Source organism: Somniosus microcephalus, chromosome 5 (assembly GCF_052327205.1).
Source record: "Somniosus microcephalus isolate GS21.2 chromosome 5, FLI_Smic_1.0, whole genome shotgun sequence".
Lineage (NCBI taxonomy): Eukaryota > Metazoa > Chordata > Chondrichthyes > Squaliformes > Somniosidae > Somniosus > Somniosus microcephalus.
The window spans coordinates 71,125,464-71,145,409 of record NC_140991.1 but is presented as its reverse complement, the minus strand read 5'-3'; the positions used below and the strand labels follow the sequence as shown (position 1 = coordinate 71,145,409).

The window sequence follows — 19,946 nt, the reverse complement described above, 5'->3', positions numbered from 1 at the left end:
CCCTGCAAATGTTTCCCTTTCAAGTATTTATCCAATTCCCTTTTGAAAGTAATTACTGAATCTGTTTTGACCACCCTTTCAAGCAGTGCATTTTCTAAAATGTTATTAATCAATTCCTCTTCAGCAATGTGGCCAATTTACATCACATCAGAAAACACCTTTTGGCTCCCGGGACACCGTGGCATGTGAACAGCAATCAGTCACTAAAAAAGGCGGCTGGAACATTGCAAGCTGCCCTGTGTAGGTCATTCTGTCACAAGAAAGGTAGATAATCATTGCATAGCTGATGAGGACACTCTAAGATTTTGGGCAACAACTACTAGAAGGTGTTACCTGGAGTCTAGCTATAAGAACATGCACTCATATATCCAGGGGTACCATGACTGGGTGGCAAAGAGACAAACTGAAGTTCTACACCTCCAACTGGCAGAAGCACTGTTTGATGGGGTATACTGTGTATGCAATATTGTGGTCAAGAGATGGTGGCAATACAGTCACATATTTTATGGTGAGTTGCGCTGCTCACCACGCTGATCATGAGGATCTCCTGGTATCTGCTTAGCCAGGGTTCAAATCGTCGCTTCTCAGTTTTCTGATCAGTTCTTGACTATTCTCCTTGGTAAGCTAGGTCTCTTTGGTTTGAGGTGGTTCCAAGATCATACTCATGGCAATAGAAGTTGAGAACCAAGTCAACTCTCTGTGGTAGACTTAGTAATCCAACATCTGAGCCAGGCTGGTCTGAGACATTTCAGAATAACATTGATGATTGACCAGCAAGTGTGGCTCATTAATGGAACTTGGAGAAATAGGCCTGCCACGATCCAAGCAGTGGGAAGCTGTGTGGTTTTAGCTGATTAAATTCCAGCATTAGCCCTGTGCACACTTGGGCCGTGATTTCACCAGCCGTGGCAGGTCCGGTGCGGCCGGAGCAGACAGCGGCCTCAAACTCCACACCTGTCTTCATCCCGCCTCCTCCAAGTGATTTTGCCTTGATGGGGCTTGTTAAGCCCACCCTGCGAGATTCCCAGCCAACTAAAAGGAAGCGGGTCTGATGACGTCATCTGATGACGCGGCATCAGCCGGTTTCCTTAAAGGGGCCATGTCCACATTGACAGTTGTGCTGTCAGTGTTCTGAAGCATTGAGGTGCTGCAAACACTGACAAGCATTGCACAGAGGTGCACAGCTGCACCCAGGCTCTCCCATGACTCCCTTCATATGCTTATGGAGGGAGTCACAGCACACAGGGAGGTTCTCTTCCCTTCCAATGGGCACAAGACACCTTCCCAGGAGACTAACGCAGCCTGGTTGCACATTGCACAGGAGGGCACAAGCAGGGATGTCATCAGGAGGACCAGGCTGCAGTGATGCAAACCTTTCAATGATCTCAGTAGATCACGAAACATTACTGCCAAGCCACACTCAATCTCATCCTGCTGTGCCACTCATCACATCCCCATCACTCTGTCTTCCCTACCCTACTCCTGTACATCTTTACTCACACCAACTTACCTTGCACCTCCACCCACTCCTCTCTATCTACATTATCACATCCCCATCTCACTAGCCACCTCTCACATTCACCCTCATCCGACTGCAAGCATACCAACTAACAGCACACAAGGGTAGGCACTTGGGTGGTTTAGCCAATGTTCATGTGAAGTTTCTGGTAATGTTCTGTGAAACATTGAAATCTTTATTTTGAACACTTTGGGGGAAAAATTGGGTATAGCCCATTTTGGGGTGCTAACCTCGCCGGGGCACTAGTTTTAGCACCCTGAGAAAGTTAGCATCCCTACCCTGTAAATTCAGATGTAGCGCCCTAAGGAGGTGGAGCGCTACTGGAAGCGCTTCACCTGCTGCTTGGGGCACTGCTACTCAATGTCACAGCGCTACGTGCAGTAGCGCCAAATCATTGCATGCCTCCTCCCTGATTAAAGGGGAGGGGCCTAGCGCTGCGCGCTACTGGGCCCTGCCGGACCACCGGGGAGCGGGGTGCCGTGGAAACAGCCCGGCACTGAAGAGGAGTGCCGGGCTGAGCGATCACGGCCGGCACCCCGCATACAAATATGAAAGGGGGCAGCTGCTGGCAGTCGGCCAAAATAAAAATGGCCGTCCGACATCTGCCCTTTAAATTACACCACCTCCCGCTACCGCTGCTGCAAAACCACCCCCTGATCCTGTTGCACATAGGCAATAGGTCAGGGGGCGCAAGGGAAGTTTGCGGCTGGGGCGCAAATGAGGCACTGCGCACGGCGATGACGTCATCATCGTTGGCGCAGCGGAGCAGGGCGCTACCGGCTACCACCACCATTTACCTCCTGCTGAATTTCGCGGGAGACGTCAGTGGCGCTGCACCCGGGCGCTAGGACATTTGCGCCCCCTGGGGGCTCTAACGAGAGGCACAAAGCAACCTTTTTCTAGCCCTTTGCGTTCTTGGACAGATTTGTGTGCACCTTTGGAAGTGGCTTAGTGAGTTGCACTGAATGGTGAGAAATAACGTTCCCTGCCCCCCTCACCAATGGTGATGAGTGTGAAAGGAATGGCTTGGACATTGTGGGGATGCTTTATGGTGCTGGTGTGGGGTGGTGACAACCTGGTACATCATGTGGCACCCAGGGTGTACAGTGTTAAGTGAAGCAAATCTGGACATGGTGAGTCCATCGCTGGCGTCACGGGCAGCAATGTGCATGGGTGATGATGCCCTGTGTCCAGAGCAGCATCAGTTGATTGCGGAGAAGGTTGGTGTGGATGTTGGTGCTGCTGGTGTGCCCGGTGCTGCTGGTGTTACATAGAAACATAGAAGATAGGAACAGGAGTAGGCCATTCGGCCCCTCGAGCCTGCTCTGCCATTCAATGCGATCATGGCTGATCATCCAAATTCAGTACCCTGTCCCTGCTTTCTCTCAATATCCCTTGATCCCCTTAGCCTTAAGAAATATATCTAACTCCTTCTTGAATATATTTAATGAATTGGCCTCAACTGTCTTCTGTGGTAGAGAATTCCACAGGTCCACCACTCTCGGTGAAGAAATTCCTCCTCATCTCAGTCCTAAATGGTTTACCCCTTATCCTTAGACTGTGACCCCTGGTTCTGGACTCCCCCGCCATCGGGAACAGCCTTCCTGCATCTAGTCTGTCTAGTCCTGTTAGAATTTTATAAGTTTCAATGAGATCCCCTCTCATTCTTCTAAACTCTAGCAAATATAAGCCTAATCGACCCAATCTCTCTTCATATGTCATTCCTGCCATCCCAGGTATCAGTCTGGTGAATCTTCGCTGCACTCCCTCCATGGCAAGAATATCCTTCCTCAGATAAGGTGACCAAAACTGCACACAATACTCAAGGTGTGGTCTCACTAAGGCCCTGTACAACTGCAGCAAGACATCCTTGCTCCTGTACTCGAATCCTCTCACTATGAAGGCCAGCGTACCATTTGCCTTCTTAACCGCCTGCTGCACCTGCATGCTTACCTTCAGCGACTGGTGCACAAGGACACCCAGGTCTTGTTGCACTTCCCCTTTTCCCAATCTATTGCCATTCAGATAATTATCTGCCTTCCTGTTTTTGCCACCAAAGTGGATAACCTCGCATTTATCCACATTATACTGCATCTGCCATGCATCTGCCCAATCGCCCAACCTGTCCAAAATGTACTGGAGTTTCTCTGCATCCTCCTCACAGCACACACGCCCACCCAGCTTTGAGTCGTCTGCAAACTTGGAGATATTATATCTAGTTCCCTCGTCTAGATCATTAATATATATTGTGAATAACGGGTCCTAGCACTGATCCCTGCGGTACCCCACTAGTCATTGCCTCCCACTCGGAAAAAGGCCCGTTTATTCCAACTCTTTGCTTCCTGTCTGCCAACCAGTTTTCTATCCAAGTTAGTACCTTACCCCCAATCCCATGTGCTTTAACTTTGCGTGCTAGTCTCTTATGCGGGACCTTATCGAAAGCCTTCTGAAAGCCCAAATACACCACATCCACTGGTTCTCCCTTATCTATTCTACCAGTTACATCCTCAAAAAATTCCAGTAGATTAGTCAAGTATGATTTACCTTTTGTAAATCCATGTTGACTTTGTCCGATCCTGTCACTGTTATCCAAGTGCTCTGCTATTACATCTTTTATAATGGACTCTAGCATTTTCCCCACGACTGATGTCAGGCTTACCAGTCTATAATTCCCCATTTTTTCTCCACCACCTTTTTTAAATAGTGGGGTAACATTAGCTACCCTCCAATCCATGGGAACTGTTCCAGAGTCTATAGAATTTTGGAAGATGACCAGCAATGCATCTACTATTTCTAGGGCCACTTGCTTAAGTACCCTAGGATGTAGATTATCAGGCCCTGGGGATTTATCGGCCTTCAATCCCATCAATTTCCCTAACACCATTTCCCTACAAATACTGATTTCATTCAGTTTCTCCCTCTCATTAGACCCTATGTTCCCCGACATCTCTGGGAGTTTATTTGTGTCCTCCTTTGTGAAGACAGAACCAAAGTATGTATTTAATTGGTCTGCCATGTTTTTGTTCCCCATTATAAATTCCCCTGATTCTGACTGCAAGGGACCTACGCTTGACTTTACCAATCTTTTTCTCTTCACATATCTATAGAAGCTTTTACAGTCAGTTTTTTGTTCCCTGCAAGCTTACTCTCATACTCTATTTTCCCCCTCTTAATTAATCCCTTTGTCCTCCTTTGCTGAATCTTAAACTGCTCCCAATCCTCAGGTTTGCTGCCTTTTCTGGCCAATTTTTATGTCCTGTCCTTGGATCTTATGCTATCCCTAATTTCCCTTGTTAGCCACGGTTGTGCCACCGTTTTTGTTTTATTTTTATGCCAATCAGGGATGAACAAATTCTGTAATTCAGCCATGCGATCTTTAAATGTTTGCCATTGCCTATTCACCGTCAACCCTTTAAGTAACATTCCCCAATCCATCCTAGCCAGCTCGTGCCTCATACCATCATAGTTTCCTTTATTTAAATTCAGTACCCAAGTCTCTGAATCAACTACTTCACTCTCCATCTTAATGAAGAATTCTATCATATTATGATCGCTCCTCCCCAAGGGGCCTCGCACAACAAGATTGCTAATTAATCCTTTCTCATTACATAATACCCAGTCTAAGATGGCTTGATTTCTAGTTGGTTCCTCGACATATTGGTCCAGGAAACCATCCCGTATACACTCTAGGAATTCCTCTTGGGGCTGATCGTGTTGGGATTCTGAGGACCAAGGTGAGACTTTTTTCAAGAGCACTGATGCTGATGGAATAGATAGCAGGTGAGGTTGAGATGACAGAAATAATCTGTCAGAACCCGACATACTTACCTGGCGTGATCCCCGAGTGACGGGAACCTCGTGGAAAACTTGGGAAAATGCTTTGTACCTGGTAAAATGGTGATTAAATTGTTTTAAACACCCTCTTAACTAGCATAATTGCATGACCCGCCGCTTAGTGCTGGGTCTGCAAAACACAGGATTTCATGAAGTGTCAATGCGTCTCATGATATTCTTTCCATATCTTTATATCTGTTTCCTTGAAAATGAAAAGCTTTAAATTTAAACAAATCAAACCAACAATTATCAGCCTTACTATGTGCACTATAAAAACTGTTAAATCCTCATGCATAAGATACTTTTAGGCTTAGATGTGCTATGAAGGATATATAGCTGATATTGAGGACCTCATGGCACTCTTTCCTAAAATAAACTGGAAAAGATTCACTGTTTGAGATGTTAAATCACTGCCCCACTATACCCTACTTTAAATCCAAGGTCCTATATGAATCTGGATTATCCTGTTCTTTCTTATATAGCTGATCTTGATAAAGAGCTTTAGGGCTAGAAATTCGTCTACTTACCACCACTCTGTAGTGCCATGAAATGGCGAAAAAATGGTGGCCGCCACTCTTTCACCAGCTGGTGGCGGGTCCCGCCGCGGTCGCCATTTTCTTCCCTCTGTTTGCGCTGCCGGTAACTGGCAGCCCCCTGGAAAAAAATGGCTGCGCGGTGATGTAAATCAGCATGCAACACTGACTTAATGTCACCACTCCGAACTTTGACCCTAGCGCTAAACCTGGCATGTAAGCAGGCTGACAATGGCGATGTCAGCACCTATTAAAGGGACATACACATCATTCAGGTAAGTTTGGATTTAAGCTTTTGTACTGGCTTTTTTGATTTTATTGAAGTAGTGGCTTGCTCCAATAGATGGTGAAAGTTTCTTAAGTGTGAAGGGAGTGCTGCTGGATGCTTGCAAGGCCTTGGATAGTAAAGGAAGGCCTCGGAGAAGACAGAAAATGCTGCAAATACTCAGCAGGTCAGGTAACATCCATGGAGAGAGAAACAGAGTTCACATCTCAGGTTGAGATGCTGCCTGACCAGCTGAGTATTTCCAGCATTTTTTGCTGTCATTTCAGATTTACAGCATCCACTCGCAGAGGGAAGAGGAAGACACAGAAGAGGAAGAAGCTGAAGAGGAGGAAGCGGCTGAAGAGGAGACAGCAGAAGGAAGGATGCAACCCAGACAGCCACTTTCTGACCAGGATATCCAGGATGGAATCATCTGTCTGCGGTACCAGTGACCACAACCCCAATTCCCCTTTCCACATTTGTCCCACACCTTACCTTCCATCTATTACTGATCATCACAGTGTCCTCTTGGCCACAATGTGGAAATAAAAGCCACCACAAGGCAAACCTTCCAATCCAACTTTATACATCTATCCATCCAATATGTCATCAAGAAATCAATTCATCACCCGTATGCATTCTCTTAGTGACTGTCTTGTGTGTGCCTTTGCCTATCCTACTGATGTCACGCAGTCGACCTTGAGGGGCTGGTGGCTGGGAGTGTCAAATTAAGTGACAGTGTTTCTTCTTCTTCTCCTTCTTCACTCTTCTCTCCCTCTTCTTGGTCAACCACTGGTTGGGCAGACTGCATTTCTTGGGTGTGTGAAATGATGAAGGCACAAGGGTGGAGTTGTGGTGACAGGAGGACGGGAAAGCAAGAGGTGCATGCCAGAAGGAGAATAATGTATGAGGATATCAGCATCTTTTATCCTTTCAGCCCTGCCGCTGGCCAAGGGCTCAGCCATGTCCCTGCCAAGAATGGCCTGCACTGTCTCCTCCAAGGGGGTGAGGTGAGGCTAGGAATGGGAGATGTGCCTCGTGATTGGTGCAGATTGTTGGTAGGTGAGTAATTGGGGGTGGGGGTCGTGCATTGAGCACTGTGTGCGGCTAGTGGTGCAGCGGTAGGAGATGGCTTTTGAAGATGCATTCACTGACCTTAACCAGTGGTCTGAGGTCATGAAGCTTCTTTGGGCACTGGAGCCAGCTGATGCTGGTAACGATGGTCTCAGTGATGTAGTCCCACATCTTTCTTTATGGAGGACCTCCTGGCTCCTGTTGGTAGAGGACCTGTCTTGCAGTGTTGACCCGCTGCACAAAGCTGGAGTGCAGCGTGTGAGACCCTGGGTGCCCCTTCCATGGCTTGCTGAGCCATTTGTGTTAGTGCTGAAGCAGTTTTCCCATTTTTTGAGGTTCGGAAGAGAATTCAGCTTTAAGAGCTGAATAATCACATTTGGGACTTCTTTTTAATATTAATTTTTTTTTGAAAGGCACTAAGGGCTGAAAACTGCATTTTTCACTGTATTTTAATTTGTATTAGTTCTGAGTGCATTGCCCCTTTAATTCATAGCCCTTTTAATTGCCCGCAATTCCTTGTGAGCTCCACAGCCTCGCTCCCAGAGGCTGTGCGAAGCTCAAACTCCACTTCAGGGCGGGAACTTCACCCCGGAGGTCTCTACTAACGCCACCAGGAGGGCGTTGCTCAGAAAGTTAGTGCTGCACCACCAATCTCCAGCCCCCCAGCCGAATTTATTCTCCTAAGCATTGCAGCCATTTTGAGCGGCCGTTAACTCCAGTTGCCAGTGACAACAGCAACTTTCGTGGCAAACACGAATTTCTGGGCAATAGAATTGAAAATTGAACTCATGTTGAAATTATACATGTTCAAGAATGTGGGTAACTGTTTCCACATCTTTGCCAAAGGTGCTTCTCTGCCACAAGGAAGCCTGTTGACTGGTTTGGAGTACCTCTCCTGTTAGATCCGTGGTTCAGTGGATAAATAATTACACGGATGCTGTACATAAACAAATAACAGGTCTTTACTGGAGGAGGGTAATTTCTAGACTGGGGTACAGAGGCATGCGCACAGCTTATATACCGGTGTGGTTACTGCCGGTACTACAGTATACAGGAGCTGTAAAAAGTAGTTCTGACTTAAAGCACATACACTACAATTCCTCCCTTTTTAGATTAATAATACCCCCCTTAATATTCAAATAACAATTACATTTTTACATGTACATTCAATAACCAAAGTCCATTGATAGATTCAGTCTTTGGGGCGGCTTCCTGACCCTTTCGGGATAGCGCCTTTCCGGAGGTTCTTATTCTTGGTGCAGAGGCGATTCTGACCCCTTTTCATCGGGTAGTTCATCGGGTTCCACTGCTACTGGGTCTGAAGTAGATGCTACCGGTATTTCGGGTTCATCCCCAGGCACTCGAGACATGGGGTTGACGCCTTCCTGTGACGCTAAGATCTGATCGACGTGGCGTCTCACAATGTTCTCCCCGACATCCACTGTGTACATTAATGGCCCCTGCCTTGTACATATCGTTCCGGGTTGCCACTTCTCTGTTCGATAGTCACGGGCCAAGACTGGTTGCCCTACATTGAAGCTCCTTGTCGGCTTCTCGTTGATGTGCTGGAATTGTTTGTCCTCAACATTTCTTCGCACATTTGGTCTGAGCAAGTCCAGATGAGATCTCAACCTTCGGATAAAGAACATCATGGCCGGGGTCTGGTTGGTAACTGCATGTGTCGTGTTTCGGTAGGCTAATAAGAAATTGTCCATCTTATGCTGTAGTGGAATTTCCTCGTCGCACATGGCCTTTATCGCCTTCTTAAAGGTTTGTACGAACCTCTCAGCCAATCCATTGGTGGCTGGATGATACGGGGAGGATGTGTAATGCCTTACCCCATTCCTTTTCATGAATTTTTGGAACTCGTCGGCCACAAACTGTGGTCCATTATCAGAGCAGATCTGCTCTGGCAAACCGTTTCTGGCAAATATGGTCCGTAGGACTGCAATCATTTTCTCTGTAGTGGTTGAAGACATCTTTATCACCTCAGGCCACTTTGAATGAGCATCCACTGCTATTAAGAACATTGAGTCCATGAATGGACCAGCGAAATCAATGTGCACCCGTTGCCATGGAGAGGAGGGCCACTCCCATGGGTGTAGAGGGGCATGTGGTGGTGCTTTTTGGACCTTCTGGCATCCTAAGCAGCTCTTAGTTAGGTCTTCGATTTGTTGATCGATTCCCGGCCACCACACATAAGCCCTAGCAAGGCTTTTCATTTTCACTCCCCCCAGATGACCTTCATGTAGCTCCTTTAGCACTCTCTCCCTTAGCTTGGGTGGAATCACCACTCTGGATCCACACATCACTGTCCCCTGGCATACTGACAGCTGTTCTCTTCTGGATGAGAATGCTGGCAACAGTGAGTTGCCATGTGTTGGCCATCCCCTCACCGTCAATTCATATACCCGTGACAGCGTCGGATCATTGCGGGTCTCCTTCTCTATATCCGCGTTTGTTACTGGCAATCGTTCAATTATCGACGAATAAAATATCTCGATAGGGTCCACTGCTGGTGCTTCCTCCACCGTAGGCAGTGGCAGGCGCGATAGCCCATCAGCGTTCCCATGCTGTTTCGTGCCTTTATATTCTATTTCATATTGATTCGCCCCTAGAAACAGGGACCATCTTTGTAACCGCTGTGCAGTCATTACTGGCACGCCCTTCTTAGGATTAAAGATGGAGACAAGTGGTTGGTGGTCAGTCAGCAAGGTGAACTTCTGCCCACGCAGATAATGGTTGGATTTTTTTACTCCCCATACTAGGCTGAGGGCCTCCCTGTCAATCTGGGCGTAGTTGCGCTTGGCTGAGGTTAGTGACCGAGACGCAAAGGCTACTGGCCTCTCCAACCCGTCTGGGAATTTGTGCAACAGCACCGCTCCAATGCCGTAGGGTGATGCATCACATGCCAAACGAATTGGTAGTGCTGGGTTGAAATGGGCCAACACCTCTTTTGATGTGATCAATTCTTTACACTTCTGGAAAGCTCGTCTACGTCCGTCATCCCACTTCCATGGTACCCCTGTTTGCAGTAGGGCGTTCAGTGGGTGTAATACCGTAGACAAATTTGGTAAGAACTTGTGGTAATAGTTTACCAGCCCGAGGAACGACCTCAGTTGTGACACATTTTCCGGTGCTGGAGCCTTGACTACTGCCTCAATCTTGTCAGGGGACTTATGTAACCCCTCTTCATCGATGACGTGGCCGCAATACGAGATCTGTTTCTGGAAAAACTCGCACTTGTGGCGATTAGCTCGTAGCCCATATTCCATTAATCTGGCGAGCACCTTCTCCAAGTTAGCGAGGTGATCACCGTCATTTTCGCCCGTGACCAAGATGTCGTCCAAATAACACTGGGTCCCTGGAATCCCTTGCTGGACCTGATCCATTGCCCTTTGCCAGATAGCCGGAGCTGAGGCTACTCCAAACACCAACCGGTTGTATTGATAGAGACCTTTATGGGTGTTGATCGTAAGGTAATGTTTCGAAGCTTCTTCTACCTCCATTTGCAAGTACGCCTGGGCTAGATCAATTTTGGTGAAGTGTTTACCACCAGATAGCGAGGCGAAAATATCCTCAATTCGTGGAAGCGGATATTGCACTGTGTGAAGGACTGGGTTCACTGTCACCTTAAAATCCCCACAGATGCGGACCTTCTTTGGTTCCCCAGGCGTATTACTCAACGACCTCTTCATTACAGGAGTGTAACCCACTCGCTCCAGTCCACTTTGGACAGTACTCCTGAATGTTCCAACCCTTCCAGCTCTGCTTGAACCGCTGGTCTGATCGCATAATAATAATAATAATAATAATCAACTTGATTGTCATTGTTAGTGCACAGGTGCAGTACAACGAAATGTAGGCTTGCGGCTCCCGAGAGTTTACGTTTAGATTAAGACATTTAAACATTCAACATACATTTGGCTTGTAATACTTTAACATAAACATAACCATAATAAAGTGCATTGACAGATGTGCAGGCTTTAGAGTTTATTTGTGGAGTTCAGTAGGATGACAGCCCTGGGAAAGAAGCTGTTCCTAAATCTGGTCGTATGGGTGCGAATGCATCTGTAGCGTCTCCCAGATGGCAGGAGGGCGAACAGACTGTGGCTGGGTCTTTGATGATGGTCCGTGACCTCCGTAAACAGCGTTTCTGGTATATGTGCTCTATGGTCGGTAGCCGGGTGCCGGTAATGCGTTGGGCAGTTTTGACTACCCGCTGCAGGGCTTTCCGGTCATAGTAGCTACAGCTGCCATACCATACTGTGATACAGTTCGTCAGGATGCTCTCTATTGTGCAGCGGTAAAAGTTAGAGAGGATCAGGGGTGACAGGTTACATCCCTTCAGCCTCCTTAGGAAATATAGGTGCTGCTGGTCTGGCCTTCAGAAACTTTGGGCTTGCATTATCCTCTATTTTAATTGTTGCTGTTATTCCTTTTAGTGTTCCTAGTCCCTCCTGGAACACTTCTTTTGCGTCAGTTAGCATTTTTGACAGTCGTCCAGGTGTGACGTCGTCATCCTTTTTGGCGTCCACCTTCAGTGCCTGTATGGAATGCCAATCTAAATGTATCTTCCAGATCCATTCACGTCCTAGCAGTGGTGGTCCTCCATTTGGCAATACATATATATCCATTTTAGGTATTTCCTGACCTTTATATGTCACTTTCACCCTTATTTTTCCTTTGGGGTAGACTTTTTGCCCCGTATACATCTTCAAGACAATCTCTGTAGCTTTCAAGGGTATGTGTGAAAATAGCCGCTTGTAGTCTCTTTGATTTATGACTGTTAGAGCTGACCCTGTGTCCAATTCCATTTCCACTTGGACTCCGTCTATCTTGAGTGTAACCCAGATAGTCTGGTGATCCTCCATTTCGGTTACATTATGTAGTTTCAGACAACCCAGCTCCTTGCTTCCAGAGTCTGTGTCACTTTTCTGTTCGTCGGAACCACTGTCCATCACCTGGTGTACCTTTTTGTACTTCTCCTGTGGAGATTTCTTACTGTTGGTTTTCTTCCCAGACCTGCAGACTCTTGCTATGTGTCCTGCTTTCCCACACTGTCTGCACACTTGGTCCTTGAACCAACAATCTTTCTGGTCATGTGTTGTTCTGCCGCAGCGATAGCACTTCCCTGTTCCATAGGTCATTTCGTTGGTGCTGTATTCTTGCGGTCTCCGTTGTATCTCTGCAGCGCCCCCTGCGGCTGCTTCGTGTGATACTGCCATATTGAAAGCTTTGTCCAGCGTAAGGTCCTTTTCTGATAGAAGCCGTTTCTGGGTTCCTTCACTTTGTAGCCCACACACAAACTTGTCCCTTAACGTGTCTGCTAGTCCCGCTCCAAACTGGCAGTGTTTCGATAGCTTGCGCAGTTCTGTTAGGTACTCAGCATTGCTTTCGTCTTTGTGTTGGTTCCTTTTATGGAACTTAAACCGTTCTGCTATCAGCAGCGGTGTGGGGTTTAAGTGGTCCTGTAGGATTTTTACTATGCTTTCAAAATTCTTGTTTACCGGCTTCTCTGGGGTTATTAGATTTCGCAGTAACCCATAAGTTTTTGCACCCATGGAATTTAACAGAACCAGTGCTTTATTAACATCTGGCACTTCATTCGCCCTGCAGTACACCTCAATACGTTCCACATATGTCGCCCAATCTTTGACTTCATTGTCGAATGTAGAGATACTGCCACTCTTCGGCATCCTTGGTTGTGCATTAACTATCCCCAATGGCGCCTCCCGCGCTTCCCCTTCTTCTCCGCTGGCACAAAATGGCGTCTCCCGCGCTTTCCTTCCTTCCCGTGCCCGCCCGTCTTCTCCGCTGCGGCTTCGCAAAATGGCATCACCCGTGCTCTTCCTTCTTCTCCGCGGCTCAATGGCGCCTCCCGCGCTCTCCCTGCTTCTCTGCGGCTCAATGGCGCCTCCCGCGCTCTCCCTGCTTCTCCGCGGCTCAATGGCGTCTCCCCTTGCTTCGCCCCACGGACCCTGATCAGCCCGTGATCCCTGGCTGTGCTCTGCGCGTTCTTTTGATATTTGTCGACACCGCTCAGTCTAGAACCCGGCTGTTTCTTACCCTCTCTCTCTCCGGTTTGCAGTATTTTTCCTCGACGCCGCTCGGTGATCAACCCCCGGCTGCGCCCTGCTCTCTTCACCCTCTTTCTTACCCCGTCGACGCTGCCCGGCTCTCTCTCTCTGCCGTCGGTCGGCTGCAGCCGCCACTGCTCGGGAAGGGTCTGCTCTGGACCTGTCGTCGGTCTCTTACTGTTCGTTGTGGCTGGGGAACCAAGCCCGGCTCTCCACAGCCTCCCCAGCGAAGTTGGATCTCTGCCTGACTGCTGGGCGGTTGCTCGCGGTCGACGCCCGTGTTCCTGGACTCGACTATTTTTTTTTTATGTTGCAGGTAGATTCGCATCAACACTTGTCGCCACTGTTAGATCCGTGGTTCAGTGGATAAATAATTACACGGATGCTGTACATAAACAAATAACAGGTCTTTACTGGAGGAGGGTAATTTCTAGACTGGGATACAGAGGCATGCGCACAGCTTATATACCGGTGTGGTTACTGCCGGTACTACAGTATACAGGAGCTGTAAAAGGTAGTTCTGACTTAAAGCACATACACTACATCTCCCTCTGATAATTCTTACTCTTTCTGAGAAAGCCCTTGGTCTATGCTTGTTAGTCAACACAGCAATATGGCTAAAAATAGCTACATGCTATGTAGAAGAAAATAGTGAAATGCTGAGGCTCCAATGTGTTGCGCTACTGAGCTGCATGCATCACATATCATTCTAGGTCACTTACCCCTGTATAAGTTCTTTTTGATGTTTGTTTATCTTCTTGAGTGTCTGCAACTTTTCAATGGCTTGATCTCCATCCAGAAGCTCAATTTCCTTTTGTGAAGAAACATGAAAATGAAAAACTGTGGCTGAGCCACTGAATGACTCTGGGCAACTGTACATAATTCCCTTTAACGATGTTCTAACACCAGCCTAAACCTGTACCATTGTGTTAGACATTACTTCGTTTTGTATATAGTGTTGGTATGCACGGGGCATGGCCCCTTTAAGAGCGCGGGAAAATGCGGGCAAACGCAATGACGTCATGTCGCAAACCACGTGACTGCCCAGGCAGTCCTCATGGAAGCTCCATCTTGTTAAGACCTGTTTCGTGGTTCTCCTGTATTGATCTCATCAAACTGTTTGAACTCGTTTAGTTTTACATTAAAGACCTGTTTGGTTTGATCTCCTGAGTCGACCTAAAGAACATAAGAACATAAGAAATAAGAGCAGGAGTAGGCCAATCGGCCCCTCGAGCCTGCTCCACCATTCAATAAGATCATGGCTGATCTGATCCTAACCTCAAATATACTATCACTCTCCATCCCACCCGAACCCATGTGATCTCCCGGGAGAGGCAAAAAAATAGGTAAAAAAAAAAACAATGGCCAATTTGGGAGAAAAAATCTGGGAAATTCCTCTCCGACCCATCTAGGCAATCGAAACTCGTCCAGGAGATCACTCTATCCCTATATATTCTACAGTACTTACCTTCTGTAAAGGCGATCTCCACCCTAGCCAGGAACAGCAATAAAACCATCTCCTGAAATCTAACTGAATTAGAACACAAGAAGTAGGAGCAGAACCAGGCTACACGGCCCCTGGGCCCGCTCCACTACCCACAGGGCCACGACCATTCCGAACCTAGACTCATGTCCAATTTCCTGCCCGCTCCCCATAACCCTTAGTTCCCTTTACTTCTAGGAAGCTATCTATTTCTGTTTTAAATTTATTTAATGATGTAGCTACCACAGCTTTCTGGGGCAGCAAATTCCACAAACCTACCACCCTCTGAGTGAAGAAGTTTCTCCTCATCTCAGTTTTGAAGGAGCAGCCCCTTATTCTAAGATTATGTCCCCTAGTTCTAGTTTCACCCATCATTGGGAACATCCTCCCCGCATCCACCCAATCAAGCCCCTTCACAATCTTATATGTTTCAATAAGATCGCCTCTCATTCTTCTGAACTCCAATGAGTAGAGTCCCAATCTACTCAACCTCTCATCATATGTCCACCCCCTCATCCCCGGAATTAACCGAGTGAACCTTCTTTGTACTGACTCGAGCGCAAGTATGTATTTTCTTAAGTATGGACACCAAAACTGTATGCAGTATTCCAGGTGCGGTCTCACCAATACCTTGTACAACTGCAGCAATACCTCCCTGTTTTTATATTCTATCCCCCTAGCAATAAAAGCCAACATTCCATTGGCCTTCTTGATCACTTGCTGCACCTGCATACTAACTTTTTGAGTTTCGTACACCAGGACCCCTAGATCCCTTTGTACTACAGTACTTTCCAGTTTCTTGCCATTAAGATTATAACTTGCTCTATGATTTTTCCTGCCAAAGTGCATAACCTCACACTTTCCAGTATTGTATTCCATCTGCCAAATCTCTGCCCACTTACTTAGCCTATCTATGTCCCTTTGCAGGTTTTTTATGTCCTCCTCACTCACTACTTTCCCTCCCATCTTTGTATCATCTGCAAACTTTGATATGTTACACTCGGTCCCCTCCTCCAAATCGTCAATATAGATTGTAAAGAGTTGGGGACCCAGCACTGACCCCTGCGGAACACTACTAGTTACTGATTGCCAGTCTGAGAATGAACCATTTATCCCAACTCTCTGCTTTCTGTTAGAGAGACAATCCTCCACCCATGCCAGAATATTACCCCCAATCCCGTGATTTTTTATCTTGAGCAATAATCTTTTGTGTGGCACCTTGTCAAATGCCTTTTGGAAGTCTAAATACACTACGTCCATTGGTTCCCCTTTATCCACCCTGTATGTTACTTCCTCAAAGAACTCAAGCAAATTTGTCAAACATGACTTCCCCTTCATGAAACCATGCTGAGTTTGTCCTATTAAATTATGTTTATCCAAATGTCCCGTTACTGTCTCCTTAATAATGGACTCTAACATTTTACCAACCACAGATGTTAGGCTAACAGGTCTATAGTTTCCAGCCTTCTGCCTACTACCCTTTTTAAATAAGGGTGTTACATTAGCAGTTTTCCAATCTGCCGGGACCTTTGCTGAGTCCAGGGAGTTTTGGAAAATTATTACCAATGCATCCACAATCCCTACCGCCACTTCCCTCAAGACCCTAGGATGTAAGCCATCAGGTCCAGGGGATTTATCCGGCTTGAGTCCCATTATTTTACCAAGTACCGCTTCCTTAGTGATTTTAATCGTATTTAGCTCCTCCCCCCCTAGAGCCCCCTGTTTGTCCAGTGTTGGGATATTCTTAGTATCCTCTACCGTAAAGACTGATACAAAATATTTGTTCAGCGTTTTTGCCATCTCCATGTTTCCCACCATTAATTTCCCGGTCTCATCCTCTAAGGGACGAACATTTACTTTAGCCACCCTTTTTCTTTTTATATAACTATTGAAACTTTTGCAATCTGTTTTTATACTTTTTGGTAATTTACTTTCATAATCTATCTTCCCTTTCTTAATCAATCTTTTAGTTATTTTTTGCTGTCTTTTAAAGGCTTCCCAATCTTCTATCCTCCCACTAGATTTGGCTACCTTATATGCCCTTGTTTTTAGTCGGATACTATCCTTAATTACTTTACTTAGCCACGGATGGCTATCTTTTCTTTTACACCCTTTTTTCCTCAGTGGAATATATATTTTTTGGAAGTTGTAAAATAACTCCTTAAATGTACACCACTGATCATGTACCGTCTTACCCTTTAATCTATTTTCCCAGTCCACTCTAATCAATTCCACTCTCATACCTTCATAGTCTCCTTTATTCAAGCTCAGCATGCTTGTTTGCGATCCAATCTTCTCACCCTCTAATTGAATATGGAATTCAACCATGTTATGGTCACTCATTCCAAGGGAATCCTTTACTAGGACATTTTTAATTAATCCTGTCTCATTACACAGGACCAAATCTAAGGTTGCTTGCCCCCTGGTCAGTTTAGTTACATACTGCTCAAGAAACCCATCCCTAATACACTCAATGAGCTCATCCTCAACGCTGCCCTGCCCAATTTGATTTGTCCAGTTAATATGATAGTTAAAATCCCCCATAATTATAGCTGTTCCCTTATTACAAGCCTCAACTATTTCCTGATTAATACTCCGTCCAACAGAGTTGCAACTGTTCGGAGGCCTATAGACTACACCCACTAGTGTTTTTTCCCCTTATTATTCCTTATCTCCACCCAAACTGTTTCGCTATCCTGCTCCTTTGATCCAATATCATTTCTCTGTATTATAGTGATTCCTTCCTTTATTAACATAGCCACCCCACCTCCCCTTCCTTCCTGCCTGTCCTTCCTGATTGTTAAATAACCTGGCATGTTTAATTCCCAGTCATGGTCATCCTGCAGCCATGTTTCTGTAATGGCCACAAGATCATACCCATATGTAGTTATTTGTGCCGTTAACTCATCCATTTTGTTACGAATGCTACGTGCATTCAGGTAAAGAACTTTCAAATATGTTTTGAGACACTTAGTTCCTGTTTTTTCCCCTTTTACTACTTTACCTTTTACTCCATACCTTCTATCCCTTCCTGACACGTTCTGTTTTTTAATTGCCCCACTGCTACCTAAGTCTATGACCTTCTCCGTTGTCATTTTTATTATTTGCTCTCTAGAAACCTCCCCCCCACTAATTAGTTTAAAGCCCTCTCTACAGCCCTAGTTATATGATTCGCCAGTACTCTAGTCCCAGCACTGGCCAAGTGAAGTCCATCCCAAGTTCCCTCCTGTCCCATTACTGGTGCCAGTGTCCCAAGAAGCAAAACCCATTTTTCCCACACCAGTCTTTGAGCCACGCATTTAACTCTTTAATTTTATTTATCCTAGCCAAATTCATTCGTGGCTCAGGTAATAATCCAGAGATTATTACCCTTGAGGTTCTGTTTTTTAATTTGACCCCTAGCTGCTCATACTCCTTTAACAGAACCTTCTTCCTTGTCCTATCTACGTCGTTTGTACCAACATGGACCATGACAACTGGATCCTCCCCCTCCCACTCCAAGTTTCTTTCCAGCCCAGATGAGATGTCCTTAACCCTGGCACCGGGCAGGCAACACACCCTTCGGGACTCCCGCTCTTGACTGCAGCGAACCCTATCTATCCCCCTAATGATACTATCCCCTACCACTACAACATTTCTTTTTACTCCCTCCACTTGAATGGCCCCCTGTTCCACGGTGCTGTGGCCAGGTTGCTCATCCTCCCTGCAGTCCCCGCTCCCGCCCTCACAGGGAGTAAGAACCTCGAACCTGCTTGACAAGAGCAAGGGCTGCGTCTCTGTCAACACTACCTCCTGGATCCCTGTACCTGCCTCACTTGTAGTCACACAGTCCTGTCCCTGACTACAGACTACATCTGCATTAATTAATTTCATAGGTGTGACTACCTCCTGAAACATAGAGTCCAGGAACTTCTCCCCCTCCCTGATGTGTCGCAGTGTCTGAAGCTCAGTCTCAAGCTCTTTAACACGGAGCCTGAGTTCCTCTAGCAGCAAACACTTATCGCAAATGTAATCACCATGAGCCTCAATGGGGTCCACCAGCTCCCACATTTCGCAACAGTAACACATCACCTGTTCACCCATATCTATGTAATTAATTAAATTTCTTATTATTAGTTATGAAGGCCCTCTGCCCCGAAATATATTACACCACTATTTAATAGAACTTACCAACTTAAAGGTATAGAAGAGAAGGAAAAGGACCTACCAACCAGCTGATTACCAACCTCCCTTTTGAATGCTGTCTGTGGGGCCTGTCCGGTTGAATTGTGTCGCTGCTCCGCTTCTGCAATGCTGGATTAGTCTGAGAGTGGGAAGCAAAACAGAGCAAAAACACCCCCTCACCTCCCACTTGCCCGAACTCTCCCACTTACCAAACTCTGCTTTCACGCAATGCACCGACTCAGTTATTAGTTAGGAATTCGTCAATTCCTACATTGGTGACCCCATCTTTTGTGAACGTTTTTCGCAAAAAGGACACAGCATGGAGGCCAATGTCGTTTCGCTGAAGCTACCGCAGTTCTGGGAGCAGCAAGCAACTTCGTGGTTCATTCAGGTCGAGGCCCAATTCGCCCTGAGGGACATCGTTGCAGATCAGACGAAATATCTCTATGTGGTCTCCGCCCTCGTCAGCCTCCTCGAGAACCCTCCGGCGGAGCGCAAGAATGAAACCCTCAAGGTGCGGTTGCTGCAAGTTTTCGGGCTCATTAAGGCGGAGCGCGCCCGTCAATTGCTCGCTATGCCCGGGCTCGGGGACTCCAAGCCTTCGGAGTTAATGAGCCAAATGCTCACACTCCTTGGCTCCGAACCGGAATGCTTCCTATTCCGGGAAATATTCCTCAGCCAACTACCGGAGAAGGTGCAAGCCGCCCTGGCCAGATCCGAAGTTGAGGACAGCGCAGCACTCGCGGCAGAGGCGGACAAAATTTTCGCTGTTACTCAGCAGTATTGCACCGCCACGAGGCGCCCATCCCCCACAGACGGCGCCCCAGCTCGTCAGCCTGCTGGGCTGTGTTTCTACCACGCGCAGTTCGGCGTGAAAGCGAGACGTTGCCGCCCTCCCTGCAGCTTCCCCCAAAAAAGAAAACAACTGCGAACACCGAGGAATGGGTCTAACAGACGCCCCGCGGCTGCGATGGCGATCGGCAATGCGGGCAAG

At 46.8% G+C, this 19,946-nt stretch overlaps 1 protein-coding gene across 2 annotated transcripts in view; it reads right to left on the bottom strand.

Annotated features, from left to right (window-relative positions):
- The window catches only part of c5h10orf67 (chromosome 5 C10orf67 homolog), a 419,952-nt gene that overhangs the window by 79,320 nt on the left and 320,686 nt on the right, over window positions 1-19,946 (bottom strand). For both annotated transcript variants that reach the window (XM_085987765.1, XM_085987766.1), the window contains one exon: window positions 14,028-14,116. In XM_085987765.1, the coding sequence (XP_085843891.1) occupies window positions 14,028-14,116 (89 nt within the window). The remainder of the gene's footprint in view (window positions 1-14,027; window positions 14,117-19,946) is intronic.